Consider the following 11,008-nt stretch of genomic DNA (forward strand, 5'->3'; position numbering starts at 1 on the left):
CGACATCAAAGTTGTCTGTGAGTGCCTCCATGGCCTGGGCACTGGGGCATTCATTTTCTTGCCTTCAGTTCCTTGCTGAAGTGAGGTATACTGGGTTGGGTCTTTGAAATCGTGGGTGAGATCTTGGGTTCTTAGAAGTGTTTAGATGCCCCATTACTATTTGGATGAGGAGAGTGACCCTTAGCAGCCTTGCTGGAACCCTGGCTAGTGTCTCGTGACCCTGATAGGTGCTCTGGGGTGATCTGAAGTTCCTCAGCTTAATTGGATAACCCTGGGCAGGGTTACTAGGGGTTGTGATTAGAACCTTAGGCTTTGAGGGGGATAATGGGGTGCTCAGTAGCCCCTCAGCTAGAATGGGTGACTCAATGGTGTCACTGGAGCTCTGGCAGAGCCCTGTACCCCCAGGGGAGTTGTTGAGATGATACTCTTTAACTTCACTGTTGGAGTTGGCAACATTGAGTTGGGTTACTGGATTTGTGTGGGGGGTTCTGCACTCTGAGGAGGGACACTGAGATGGTATGCAGCACCACTGTTAAAGTTGGGTGCTCTGGGAGAGGTATTAGTAGTTTTGGGTGGGAACCTTCACCCCAAGACGGATGCTGGGGCCCTCTGTAGCTGTTCAGCTGGTGTGGCCACTCTGGGAGAGGCTGCTGTGGTTGTAGACAGGCCTCTCTGACCCTAACAGCATTACTGGAACACTCTGAATCTCCTCAGCTGGGGTGGGCTGTTCCACATGAGGCTGCTGGGGTTGTGGGTGGGCTGCTGTGCCCCTGAGAAAGATGCTGGATCCCTCTGAAGCCTCTTTGCTGGGGTAGACAGCCCATAGACTAACTAGTGCTGCAGGTGTGTGTCTGTGCCCAAGAGAGATTCACAAGTCCCCCACCACCTCTCCATGGCTGCACAAATTGCAAGGGCACTTCACCAAAGAAGATGGGGTTGCCAGCAGAGGCTAGGCTTCCCAATTAGGTGGTTTTCTGACTCTGTAAAGTGTGCATGCTGACCCCGCATGTCCTGAAGGTCACACCCTCGCTGCACTGGACCAGCTGTTCCCAGGGAGCAGAACACCACTTGGACGCAGGTGTGGGCAAGCCAGTGCAAAGATGTGGCCACAGGGGAGTGGCCTCTGCAGGGGCCAACGAGAAATGTTCTCGGGTGTTGGGGCCAATCTCAAATTTGGGACTGCTACAGAAGCCTGGTGTGTGGAGGGTGGGAGCGATTGACTGCGTTTCCCTCTCTGGGTCAGTTCAGTCTGGTGTGCCACCAGGAGTTCCCAGCACCAGGTGCATGGCCACAGAGCCACCTCTGAGAGAGGCATATGTGTTCTCCTCTCCCTCCTTACAGCTATAAGTATTGTGCAGTCATCCCACCAACACAGGCAGAGTCACTGACAACAGGCACCAGACCTAAATAAGCTGTTTTCTAGTCTTGAGGGTGGGTCCACTGACCCACTCCATCCTGGTGGTGGCACCCTCACTGCCCTGAACCATCCATTCTCAGAGCAAAGTACCAAAGCTAAAGGTTGATCCCGGTCCCAGGCTTGCCACAGCAGTCTGGGAACCAGGTCTGGGAACAGTTCCACATGCATGCCTCCCCAGACTAACACAGTCATGCATGCCTGCAGCGGTCCCCAATACCAAGTACATGGCCGCAAGGGTTGTGCCAGCTCTCCCTGGGTTGGGCTGCCAATTCTCTCACATTCCTGCAGGCAAAAACTCCTCCTGAATCCCCAGTCACTCTGGATCGTGCATGCCTGCAGCGGTCCCCAATACCAAGTACATGGCCGCAAGGGTTGTGCCAGCTCTCCCCGGGTTGGGCTGCCAATTCTCTCACATTCCTGCAGGCAAAAACTCCTCCTGAATCCCCAGTCACTCTGGATCAGGGAGTGGGGTGGTGATGGCTGAGGATTTTTCCGTTCTCTTTGTGGTTATCATGAGTTTCTGCACTCACCAATGCTTCCACTACTCCCTTGGTGCGTTCCAGCTCTCCCTCCTTTCGTTTTTCTCATCCAAGTATAATTGCGCTCTAGATGCATTCTCCGTCTTTGTGGGAGAGACGAGTGATGTCTCCTTCTAGTTGGCCGTCTTCCTGACCATTTCCAACTTCTTATGCTATTCTTATAGTTATATCCCTTCCAGTATCATGTAGAGGATTTTTTTTCCAAGTGGTTCTCATCAGTGTTATTTTTATTCAATACACATGTACAGTCTCTAGGATGCTGTCTTCACATGTTCCTGCTTCAAGCATGTGCAGCAAACATTAAATACCCATATGTTCAGATCTTGATACCCAGAAACTTAAGTTTGCTGCTCTAACTGCTAATTTCAGTGTTATTATCGTAGTTCATTTGGGCTGTTATAACAAAGTACCATGAACTGAGTGGCTCATGAACAACAGAAATTTATTTCTCACAGTTTTGGAGGTTGAGAAGTTCAAGGTCAAGATTCTGGCAGATTCCGTGTTTGGTGGAGGCCCTTTTCCTGGTTCGTAGACCTTTGTCTTCTGGTTGTGTGCTCACATGGGGGAAGGGGTGAAGGATCTCTCTGGGGTCTTTTTTTTTTTAATTCGTGACTGGCAAGTACAGGAATCCAAACTTTCGACCTTGGTGTTATAACACTATGTGCTAACTAACCGAGAAAACCAGCCAGCTCTGGGGTCTATTTCATAAGGTCACAATCTCGTGCATGAAGGCAGAGCCCTCACTTCCAAATGCCATCACATTGGGGATTAGGTTTCAACTTATGATTTGAAGTAGACATAAACATTCAGTCCATAGCAGTCATTATTTAGAACTTTTCTTAAGTAGTAGTTAATTCGAAGATTACATTTTTCCCATTTTGTATTTCCAAAATTGTTAGTATCTGTGAAGAATGCCTCCCAGATTTAATTGTCACAAGAATTTTCAGCGAAGCCAGAGTCTTTGAGCATAAACTGCTAAGGTGCTGTCTTCAGGACAGGCACTGTTATCTACTGTTCAAGTCCTTGCTTGAGTTGATTTCTTGTTATTACTCATTAAAATACAGTTGTACTTTGAGGATCTTAAACATTTATTTTGGAGCAATATTGGTATTGCTGTGTAATTTCCATGTTGTGAATCTATCCGTCAATTGTTGAGTTTATTGGTTATCTTTCTTAATATTGGTTTTCCTCATGGGTTCTGAGATTCCAGTTTACAGGCTTATTTGAGGGGTTTTTCCTCTTCTTGATGCATCTCTCCCCCACCCCATTTTTTATTGAGCTATAATTCACACACAGTAAAATGTACAGATCTTAAATGTTCAGTTCAGTGAGTTTCAACGATTGTTTATACTGTAGAGCCACCACTCAGACAAGATATAGGGCGTTTCCACCACGAGAGAAAGTTCCCTGCTTCTCCTCTCCAACCATCTCTCTCTCCTATCCCACACCATCCCACCCCAGAGTAACCACTTTCTGATTTCTGTCACCAGAGATCAGTTTTGCTTGTTGTCATAGATGCATGTAATCATACAGTGTGTTCTCCCTTGGCTCACCCTTCTTAATCTAGCGTTTTTTCTTATACTTTCATCTGGCCTCTTAGGACCCCAGATTCTCCCTGAGGTCTTATACTGGTGGCTTGGGGCTTCTATCCTAGATGATATTTGGACATCTCATGGGTCTGGGTCCTGAGACAGTGTGAGACTTGGCCAGCCATCACAGGCCTTTCTGTGTTTTCTGTAGCTGCCATGTGAGTTGAGGACACAAGCACTTTATCTCATGATGGTGCTGCTGCCTTTTCAGCTTGTGTTCATGGGTAGCAAGGCCTTGCTTCAGTCCTGGCTTTGTGCTCTGAGACCAGTTCCAGTTCCGCACGTCGTGGTGTGTTCGGGATTCTGTTACTCTCCAGGTGTCAAACTCCTGACTACTTCTACCTGCTTCTGCACCCTGAAGCCAAGTTTACGACTTTTACTTCACATTGTGTGTATTTCTGGCTCACACAGAAGAGTATCTTGTTGAACAATGCAATGTCTTTTTAATTTTTAGAGAGTATTTTGTCTATTATTGCTGTGTTGAGTATATTGAGAAACTCAAAGTGTGAACTCAGAATACATCTTGACTGGGAGTCTTCAATTTTCGTGATTCCCTCAAAAGTGTCAATTTAATACTAGTATGTCTTAAACACTTCTGTTACTTATTAATTTCCTCAGGCTGGAGGTCTTACCAAGTAACAGTATCTAGCTAAAGTTTAATAAGATTTTTTTTGTATTACTTATTGAAATTTTTTATAGTCACTATATTTATTGCCAATGATACTAGTTTTTCTATTTGTAACAATCACATAAAATTTCCTTTAAAAATAAATGCATTAAGTTTAAAAGCCTGAGTCTATTTAAAGGGACATATTACGACTGATGTTTAGAAAGAACACGACTGCTGTTTAGGAGCTGGAGCATACAGTGTTGGGGAGTGAGTCAGCAGGCAGTTATTAATACCTGTCAAGTGAGTGGACAGAAGATGTGCTCATCCCCACTTTACAGTTGGGGAAGCTGAGGCCTGGAGTGGTGCAGTCATTTCTTCAGTGTCACGCAGGAAATTAGTGATGCACATGGGACCAGGGCCCACATCTTCTGCCTTGCGCCACCACTCTGTGTCTACTCCCTTGAGTGTGCTCCTAGACTGTCCCAAGAGTCCTGTCCCTGTGGACAGAGAATGGCCCCTTTACTCACGTCTTTCTTCTTCACTCTTCCAGCAACTAAAAGTTCATCAGAGCCCAACAAGAAGAAAATGAAGTTCTCCAGAGACAAAGAGAATCCCACTGGGTAAGGTGTCACTGTGGGCACCAGAGAATGCAGGACACTGGGCTGAGCCAGGAAGGTTGTGCTCTCATTAAAGCCATGCTCTGCTTCTTGGCTTTAAACCATTCCCAGACACAGAGTGACTCATGCTTTTCTCCACCCGGCACCTTAATCCAAAAGTTTTTTTTAAGGCTATAAACAAAAATAAATAAGCAAAACTGGTGCTAACATACCTCCGAGGTGTTCAGCAGTTAGGGTCATGTCTGAAGTACACACACACGCCAGTGGATGACACAGAGAAAAGGGTCTTCTTTGCAGACCCACACTCATCGGGTTGGAGAAAGTAGGCCTGACACCGCGGCACCTCCGCAGATAACCAAGCACGAAGGACTGAGCTGTGTCTACTTTTCAGGACCAAGTCAGCCTGCAATGCCTTGGCCCCCTCACCCTTGAGGAAGGAGGTGAAGATCTCTTTCACCCTCCCGGGTAGCAGACCGATGAGTCCAGAACAGCAGATCGACATGATGTTACAGCAGGAGATGGAAGTGGAAAGTAAAGAAAGCAGACCATCGGAATCAGACCTGGAGGTACATCCTCGGTGTCCCCTTTCCCTCAGTTTGCTAAGTATTTTTCTTGGGGTCCCACTGATTCTAAACTGGGGAGGAACAGGAGAATCACCTGGAGAATGTTTTACAAATGCCAGAGTCCAGACCGCATGACAGACTACTGAATGAGAATGTGTGTGTGTGTGTGTGTGTGTGCGCGTGTGTGTGTGTGTGTGTCCAGACCGCATGACAGACTACTGAATGAGAATGTGTGTGTGTGTGTGTGTGTGTGTGCGCGCGTGTGTGTGTGTGTGTGTCCAGACCGCATGACAGACTACTGAATGAGTGTGTGTGTGCGTGTGTGTGTGTGTCCAGACCACATGACAGACTACTGAATGAGGATGTGTGTGTGTGCGTGTGTGTGTGTCCAGACCGCATGACAGACTACTGAATGAGGATGTGTGTGTGTGTGTGTGCGTGTGTGTGTGTCCAGACCACATGACAGACTACTGAATGAGGATGTGTGTGTGTGTGCGTGTGTGCGTGTGTGTGTGTGTGTCCAGACCGCATGACAGACTACTGAATGAGGGTGTGTGTGTGCGTGTGTGTGTGTGTGTGTGTGTGTGTGAGAGAGAGAGAGAGAGAGAGAGAGAGTTCTCTGCTCTAATAAGTCTTGGAAATTGGTGCCTTTGTGTCCTCTTAGAACGTAGGCTGCAGAATGATGGCCTGTAGGCTGTGGTTGCCGGGTTTTGAAAAACAAAACAACCAGACACTCAGTTAAATTTGAGTGTCAGATAAACAATGCATAATTTTTGACATAGGTATATCCCAATGTGTCCTATATTTTATCTGGCAACCCTACTATAGGCTGAATTGGGCCTGTAGATGTGTTTTGAAAAGGATGGAAATTTCACATAAGCTAGATTTCTAACCTCTCTTGAAAAAACTAAAATATTAGAAGCTGAGCAGTAGCTACCTCCTTTAGATGAGAAATACATTTTCTAGTTTCTCACAGTCCCCATATCTTCTTATGTCCAGCCAACTTTCACTTATTAACATTACCTGCCTGGCTCCAGATAGGCATTTGAGTTTCCACCCCCTATCTTAAAAGAAGAATAAAGCTTTAGAGCAAATAGCTTGCAGGTTTATAGTGTATAATAAAAAAATTAATAATAAGAACTCGCAGTGACTGGGCATGTGCAATTGGCAAAATTGGCTAAATGCTCTGGCTGCTCAATCCCATTCAAGACCTGGGTCCTGTGATTATGCCCATTATTAAGCAACTCGCTCAAGGTTAAGCAGTAAGAGACAAAACTAGGACTTGAACCAGGTCTAGCTGATACCCAAATCTCTGCGCTCTTAAGAGCTACACGGCATTTTTCAAACTTGCCTGAAGAATCACCTGGGGTGCTTGTTAAAACCCCCAACGGCCTGGGGATTGGCCTAGGAATCTGAATTTTAATGAGAGCCCTACCCTCTCACCCCCCACCCAGGAAGTTCTTAAATCAGGGAGGTTTGGCAGTGCAGCCCTGTAAAAGCTGCTTCCATAAGGTCTGGAGAGAGGTGAGCTGCGGGTATCAGAGCAGCCCCTTCTGACCACAGACAGTCGGCACTGATACTCAAAGCTGACTTCAAACCCTCTCCCCACACGTAGGACTTCCCTCCTTCTGAAACTATTCATCCCCAGAGCCGCTCAGCCATCCAGCTGCTTAGAGACAAGCCCTCAATAAACAAAACTTCCTGAAGTCACCAGATCACACTGGCCATTTCTGTTTAGTTTGTATGTCTATGTTGCTTTCCAAACTAAAAAGCCCATGGTCCGATTAGAAAAATTATCCTACCTTACTCAGACTTTGGGGATATTTTCCCCACTGACAGCTACAAGCTACAGGATCCAAGTACTTTGTAGGGGTCACTGCTGTTCAGGAGGGTGAGGTATTTGAGTCCATTTTAGAAGCTCGCCATTCCTCCTGTAAAGGTCACCAGGTATGCCACCTCCATCCCTGGCCTCTGTACTCATCCCACTGTTCCTATCTGTGTGGCATTTGACAAGCCATCCCTTACACCCCACTGAAACCTCTCTGGCTTTGGTTGAATCCTCGGGAGTTCTGGGGAACACCTGCCAGTGATCTCGTTCATTGCAAGGGGTGTGAAGTGACAGGCCCAGAATGCACAACTGCAGCAAGAGAAGGGGGAGGGTGGTGCTGTGTGTACCGGGTCCCCTGGCAGCTGAGGGGTGGGACAGGTGGACACAGTTATCCAATCACCATCCTTTTCTTGTTGGTGGTTTGTTTATGGAAGAGATACTATTATTATTTGACCCATGGAATCCAAAAAGACATGATTGCCCCTGAGGAGAACGAAGTGATGGTCCGGATTTCAAAGCTGATTTCTAACACGCTGCTGACCAGTCCCCTCCTGGAACCCCTGATGGTCACCCTCGTGGAGGAGAAGCAGAATGACTACTACAGCAGCCTCATGAAAAGCATCGGTGAGGCTGGGCGTAAGTGGGGCAGTGGTCCTATGTGGAGAGCACCTCTGTCCTCTCACTTGATCAGTTGCCATCCTGGTTTCACTGAAATGTCAGAAACATCATCTAATCTTCAGTTCAAATGCTTCTTCCCTCCTGCACCCATCACTAATGTCTGCATCAACGCTTCCCACACTTTAACCACATGCATGCATGTAACCTGGGGATCTCCTTAAAATGCACATTCTGATCCAGTAGATCTGAATCTGGGGTGAAGCCTGAGATTCCACATTTCTAACAAGTTTCCATGTGATTCAGATGCGACAGACCCTGGGGCAACACCTTGAGTAGCAAAGGGCCTCCTCAAACTTGCAAATCCAGCGCAAGATCTACGTTTCTCTCAAGTGTTTTTTCTTTCTCTGCAACCCTCAGTGGTCACTCCATTCTCTGCCCTCACAGCACTTCTCATCTCCGCTTTGGAATTTCCCTGCTGCTGCGTAGCATGGGCACATTTCATTTCTCATGGGTCTTGGGTTTTTTGTTAGACTGTGAGCTCTTTGGTGGTGGAGCACCTGGTTCCCCTTTATGCTTAGCCCAGTGTCTTGTGCACACACCAGGTCACTGGGAGATATTACATGATTGGTAAGTAATGTGAGAAAAACATCAACAGGGAGGGGTGATCCCATTACATCCCCACCTTGCTGTTGTCTCTGCACAACAGCTCTCTTAACCAAGTTGTCTAGTTATTTTTATTTTCCTAACTATCTTTCTAATGGTGTCAGTGTAATGGCCCCTTGTCTACCACAATATACAACCATGCTCCTAGGAATAAACTTGTGGAGTCCTTCAATTCCAGCTCCAACCTACTTCTCCAGTCCTACCACCTTTAACTTAAGGACTTACACCTGCTATTTCTGCCACAGTGTAGCTCACAGGTCCTTGAGCAGTCAGCAAAAGTGACAGCGTGCACCCCTCCCATGCTGCCCCCTGCCCCCAGCGCTTTATCCTCTTTTCCTGTGGAACGAACCCTTGTTCTTTATGACCCAGCACAAATGTTACTTCCTCTATGAAGCTTTTACCAGTGTTTCTTTCCTTAGCACGTTAAATATTTGGTCTGTAAATTTCCATTCGTTTAAGTATCTGGTACTATTTATTGTTGACTTTTTTGTGTAACTATTGTGGTGTGAGAAATCAATAATGACTAGTAATTTAGCAAATACTAGTTCATTGTCATGTATGACGCTGGATAGCCTAACAGGACTCAGCCCCAGGTTCTAAGTGCTCCAAACTGTGAAGCTACGTTCCTTCTTCCCCTAAAATACCCTTAGAAAGAAAACACACCCAACAGAGTGAAACTTCCCCAGCTGAGTTACACCCATGGCCTTGCAAATGAAGGGGCCTGTCCCGTGTAAATGCACAGAGGCTGGGAGCACAGGGTGTTCCAGGTCCCCACTTAGTAACAGGGCATTTGCCTTTTGGTTACAGTTGATTACATCCTCATGGACCCGATGGAGAGGGAAAGGCTCTTCATCGCGAGCATCCCTCGCCTGTTCCCTCAAAGAGTGATCCGGGCCCCCGTGCCCTGGCACAATGTCTGCAGGAGCGCCAAGAGGTGGAACAAGGAACACCTGCACACAGTGAACCCCATGATGCTCAGCCTGAAAGAACTGTGGTTTGCAGAGTAAGAAGTACTCCCCTCGTCCTCCCTCCTTCCCCTCCTTTCTGCACTGCTTCCACACGCAAGCAAGCCCGTTGTACTGTGCATCGTGGGAGGAGCCCTGCCCTCGCGGTGAAGCGAGACGAACAGACATCCTAGACCAGAAGTGCAGATGCACTGCAAGTGGCAGCCCTCCACGCAGGCGCAAGTGCCCCCTCTGTGCTCCCAGAGCACCTGGTGTCTGTCTGTGAGCACTGGGGTGTACTGGTGAAGAGCACAGACCTAGAGCCAGCCTGCTCAGGTCCAAAATCTAGCTCTGCTGGTTCCTGGCTGATAAGGGTGTGTGGCATCACTTCTGTGTGCCTTGCTTTGGGCTAATAAGAGTTCCTACCTCATAGGGTTGACAGGAGGAATAAATAACTTAATACGTACTGTGTACTTACAACAGTGCCGGATGTAACATAGGTACCCAGCCAGTGTTAACTCACCATTACCTCCATTATGACACTTATCACTCTAAATTATAACTGTATGGTTACTTGTCTCTCTCTGGCCTGTGCAATGTATATGGCTTGGGTCTTACTCCTTCACGTAACTCAGCGCCAGCACAGCGCTAGCAAGCTGTGGTCTCTCAGTTATATTTATCGATGAATCAATTGGCCACAGGAAGTGTACAAGTCCAGAGGAGGCAGGGTCACTTTTTTCCTCTCTTTCATTTTTTAAAATTGAGATATAATTCACATTCCGTAAAATTTATCCTTTTAAAGTGCACGATGCAATAGCTTTTAGTATATTCACAAATTTGTGCAACCCTCACCACTAATTCGAGAATATTTTCATCATCTCATGATGAAATTGTTAGGTTCTGTGAGACAGAGAAAAGGGAGAGAGACCTGAGCCAGGTGCTGTTTTAATCAAAAAGCTTTATTCCACTAATGTGGAGGGGAGACTGAGTCAGATCAGTTCCCCCGAACAAAGGAAAGCAGGGGTTATAGCTTTTAGTATATTCACAAATTTGTGCAACCCTCACCACTAATTCCAGAATATTTTCATCATCTCATGATGAAATTGTTAGGTTCCGTGAGACAGAGAAAAGGGAGAGAGACCTGAGCCAGGTGCTGTTTTAATCAAAAAGCTTTATCCCACTAATGTGGAGGGGAGACTGAGTCAGATCAGTTCCCCCGAACAAAGGAAAGCAGGGGTTTATAAGCCTTTGCGGGTTCTTGCAGAGTAACGGGCCATTTCGAAATTAGTGGTATGCAGGGTGACACAGCACTTGTAGTCTGCTAACACCTGGTCGGTCAGGGCATAGGCTTCTAATTAGTGTCACTACTGTATCAGTGCAAAGCGCCCCAGCCCAAAGCCTGCTCCATAGCCCACAAGATGTTCCTTTGATGATAATGGTCATGTTTACCCCTTCCCAGGAGAGGAATTTTGCTGCTCAGTTCCTGGGAGTAGAAAAGGAAAAGGGGAGGGGGAGAAAGGGGAAAGTTGCTTAACCTGGCTGTGCTGATGCTAAGCTGGCCACGAGGCCTAATAGAAACCCCGACCCACCAGCATTCACCCCCCATTTCTCCTTCCTCTC

The 11,008-nt window shown here is 46.9% G+C and overlaps 1 protein-coding gene across 1 annotated transcript in view; it reads left to right on the top strand.

The window, feature by feature from the left end:
• LOC103607198 (dynein heavy chain 3, axonemal-like) overlaps positions 1-11,008 on the top strand; it is a 44,250-nt gene that overhangs the window by 14,783 nt on the left and 18,459 nt on the right. The window contains exons 4-7 of the mRNA XM_008591732.1: positions 4,706-4,775; positions 5,164-5,338; positions 7,598-7,787; positions 9,252-9,447. Of these exons, the coding sequence (XP_008589954.1) occupies positions 4,706-4,775; positions 5,164-5,338; positions 7,598-7,787; positions 9,252-9,447 (631 nt within the window). The remainder of the gene's footprint in view (positions 1-4,705; positions 4,776-5,163; positions 5,339-7,597; positions 7,788-9,251; positions 9,448-11,008) is intronic.

The sequence above is a fragment of the Galeopterus variegatus genome, unplaced genomic scaffold, assembly GCF_000696425.1.
Source record: "Galeopterus variegatus unplaced genomic scaffold, G_variegatus-3.0.2 Scaffold7227, whole genome shotgun sequence".
NCBI lineage: Eukaryota > Metazoa > Chordata > Mammalia > Dermoptera > Cynocephalidae > Galeopterus > Galeopterus variegatus.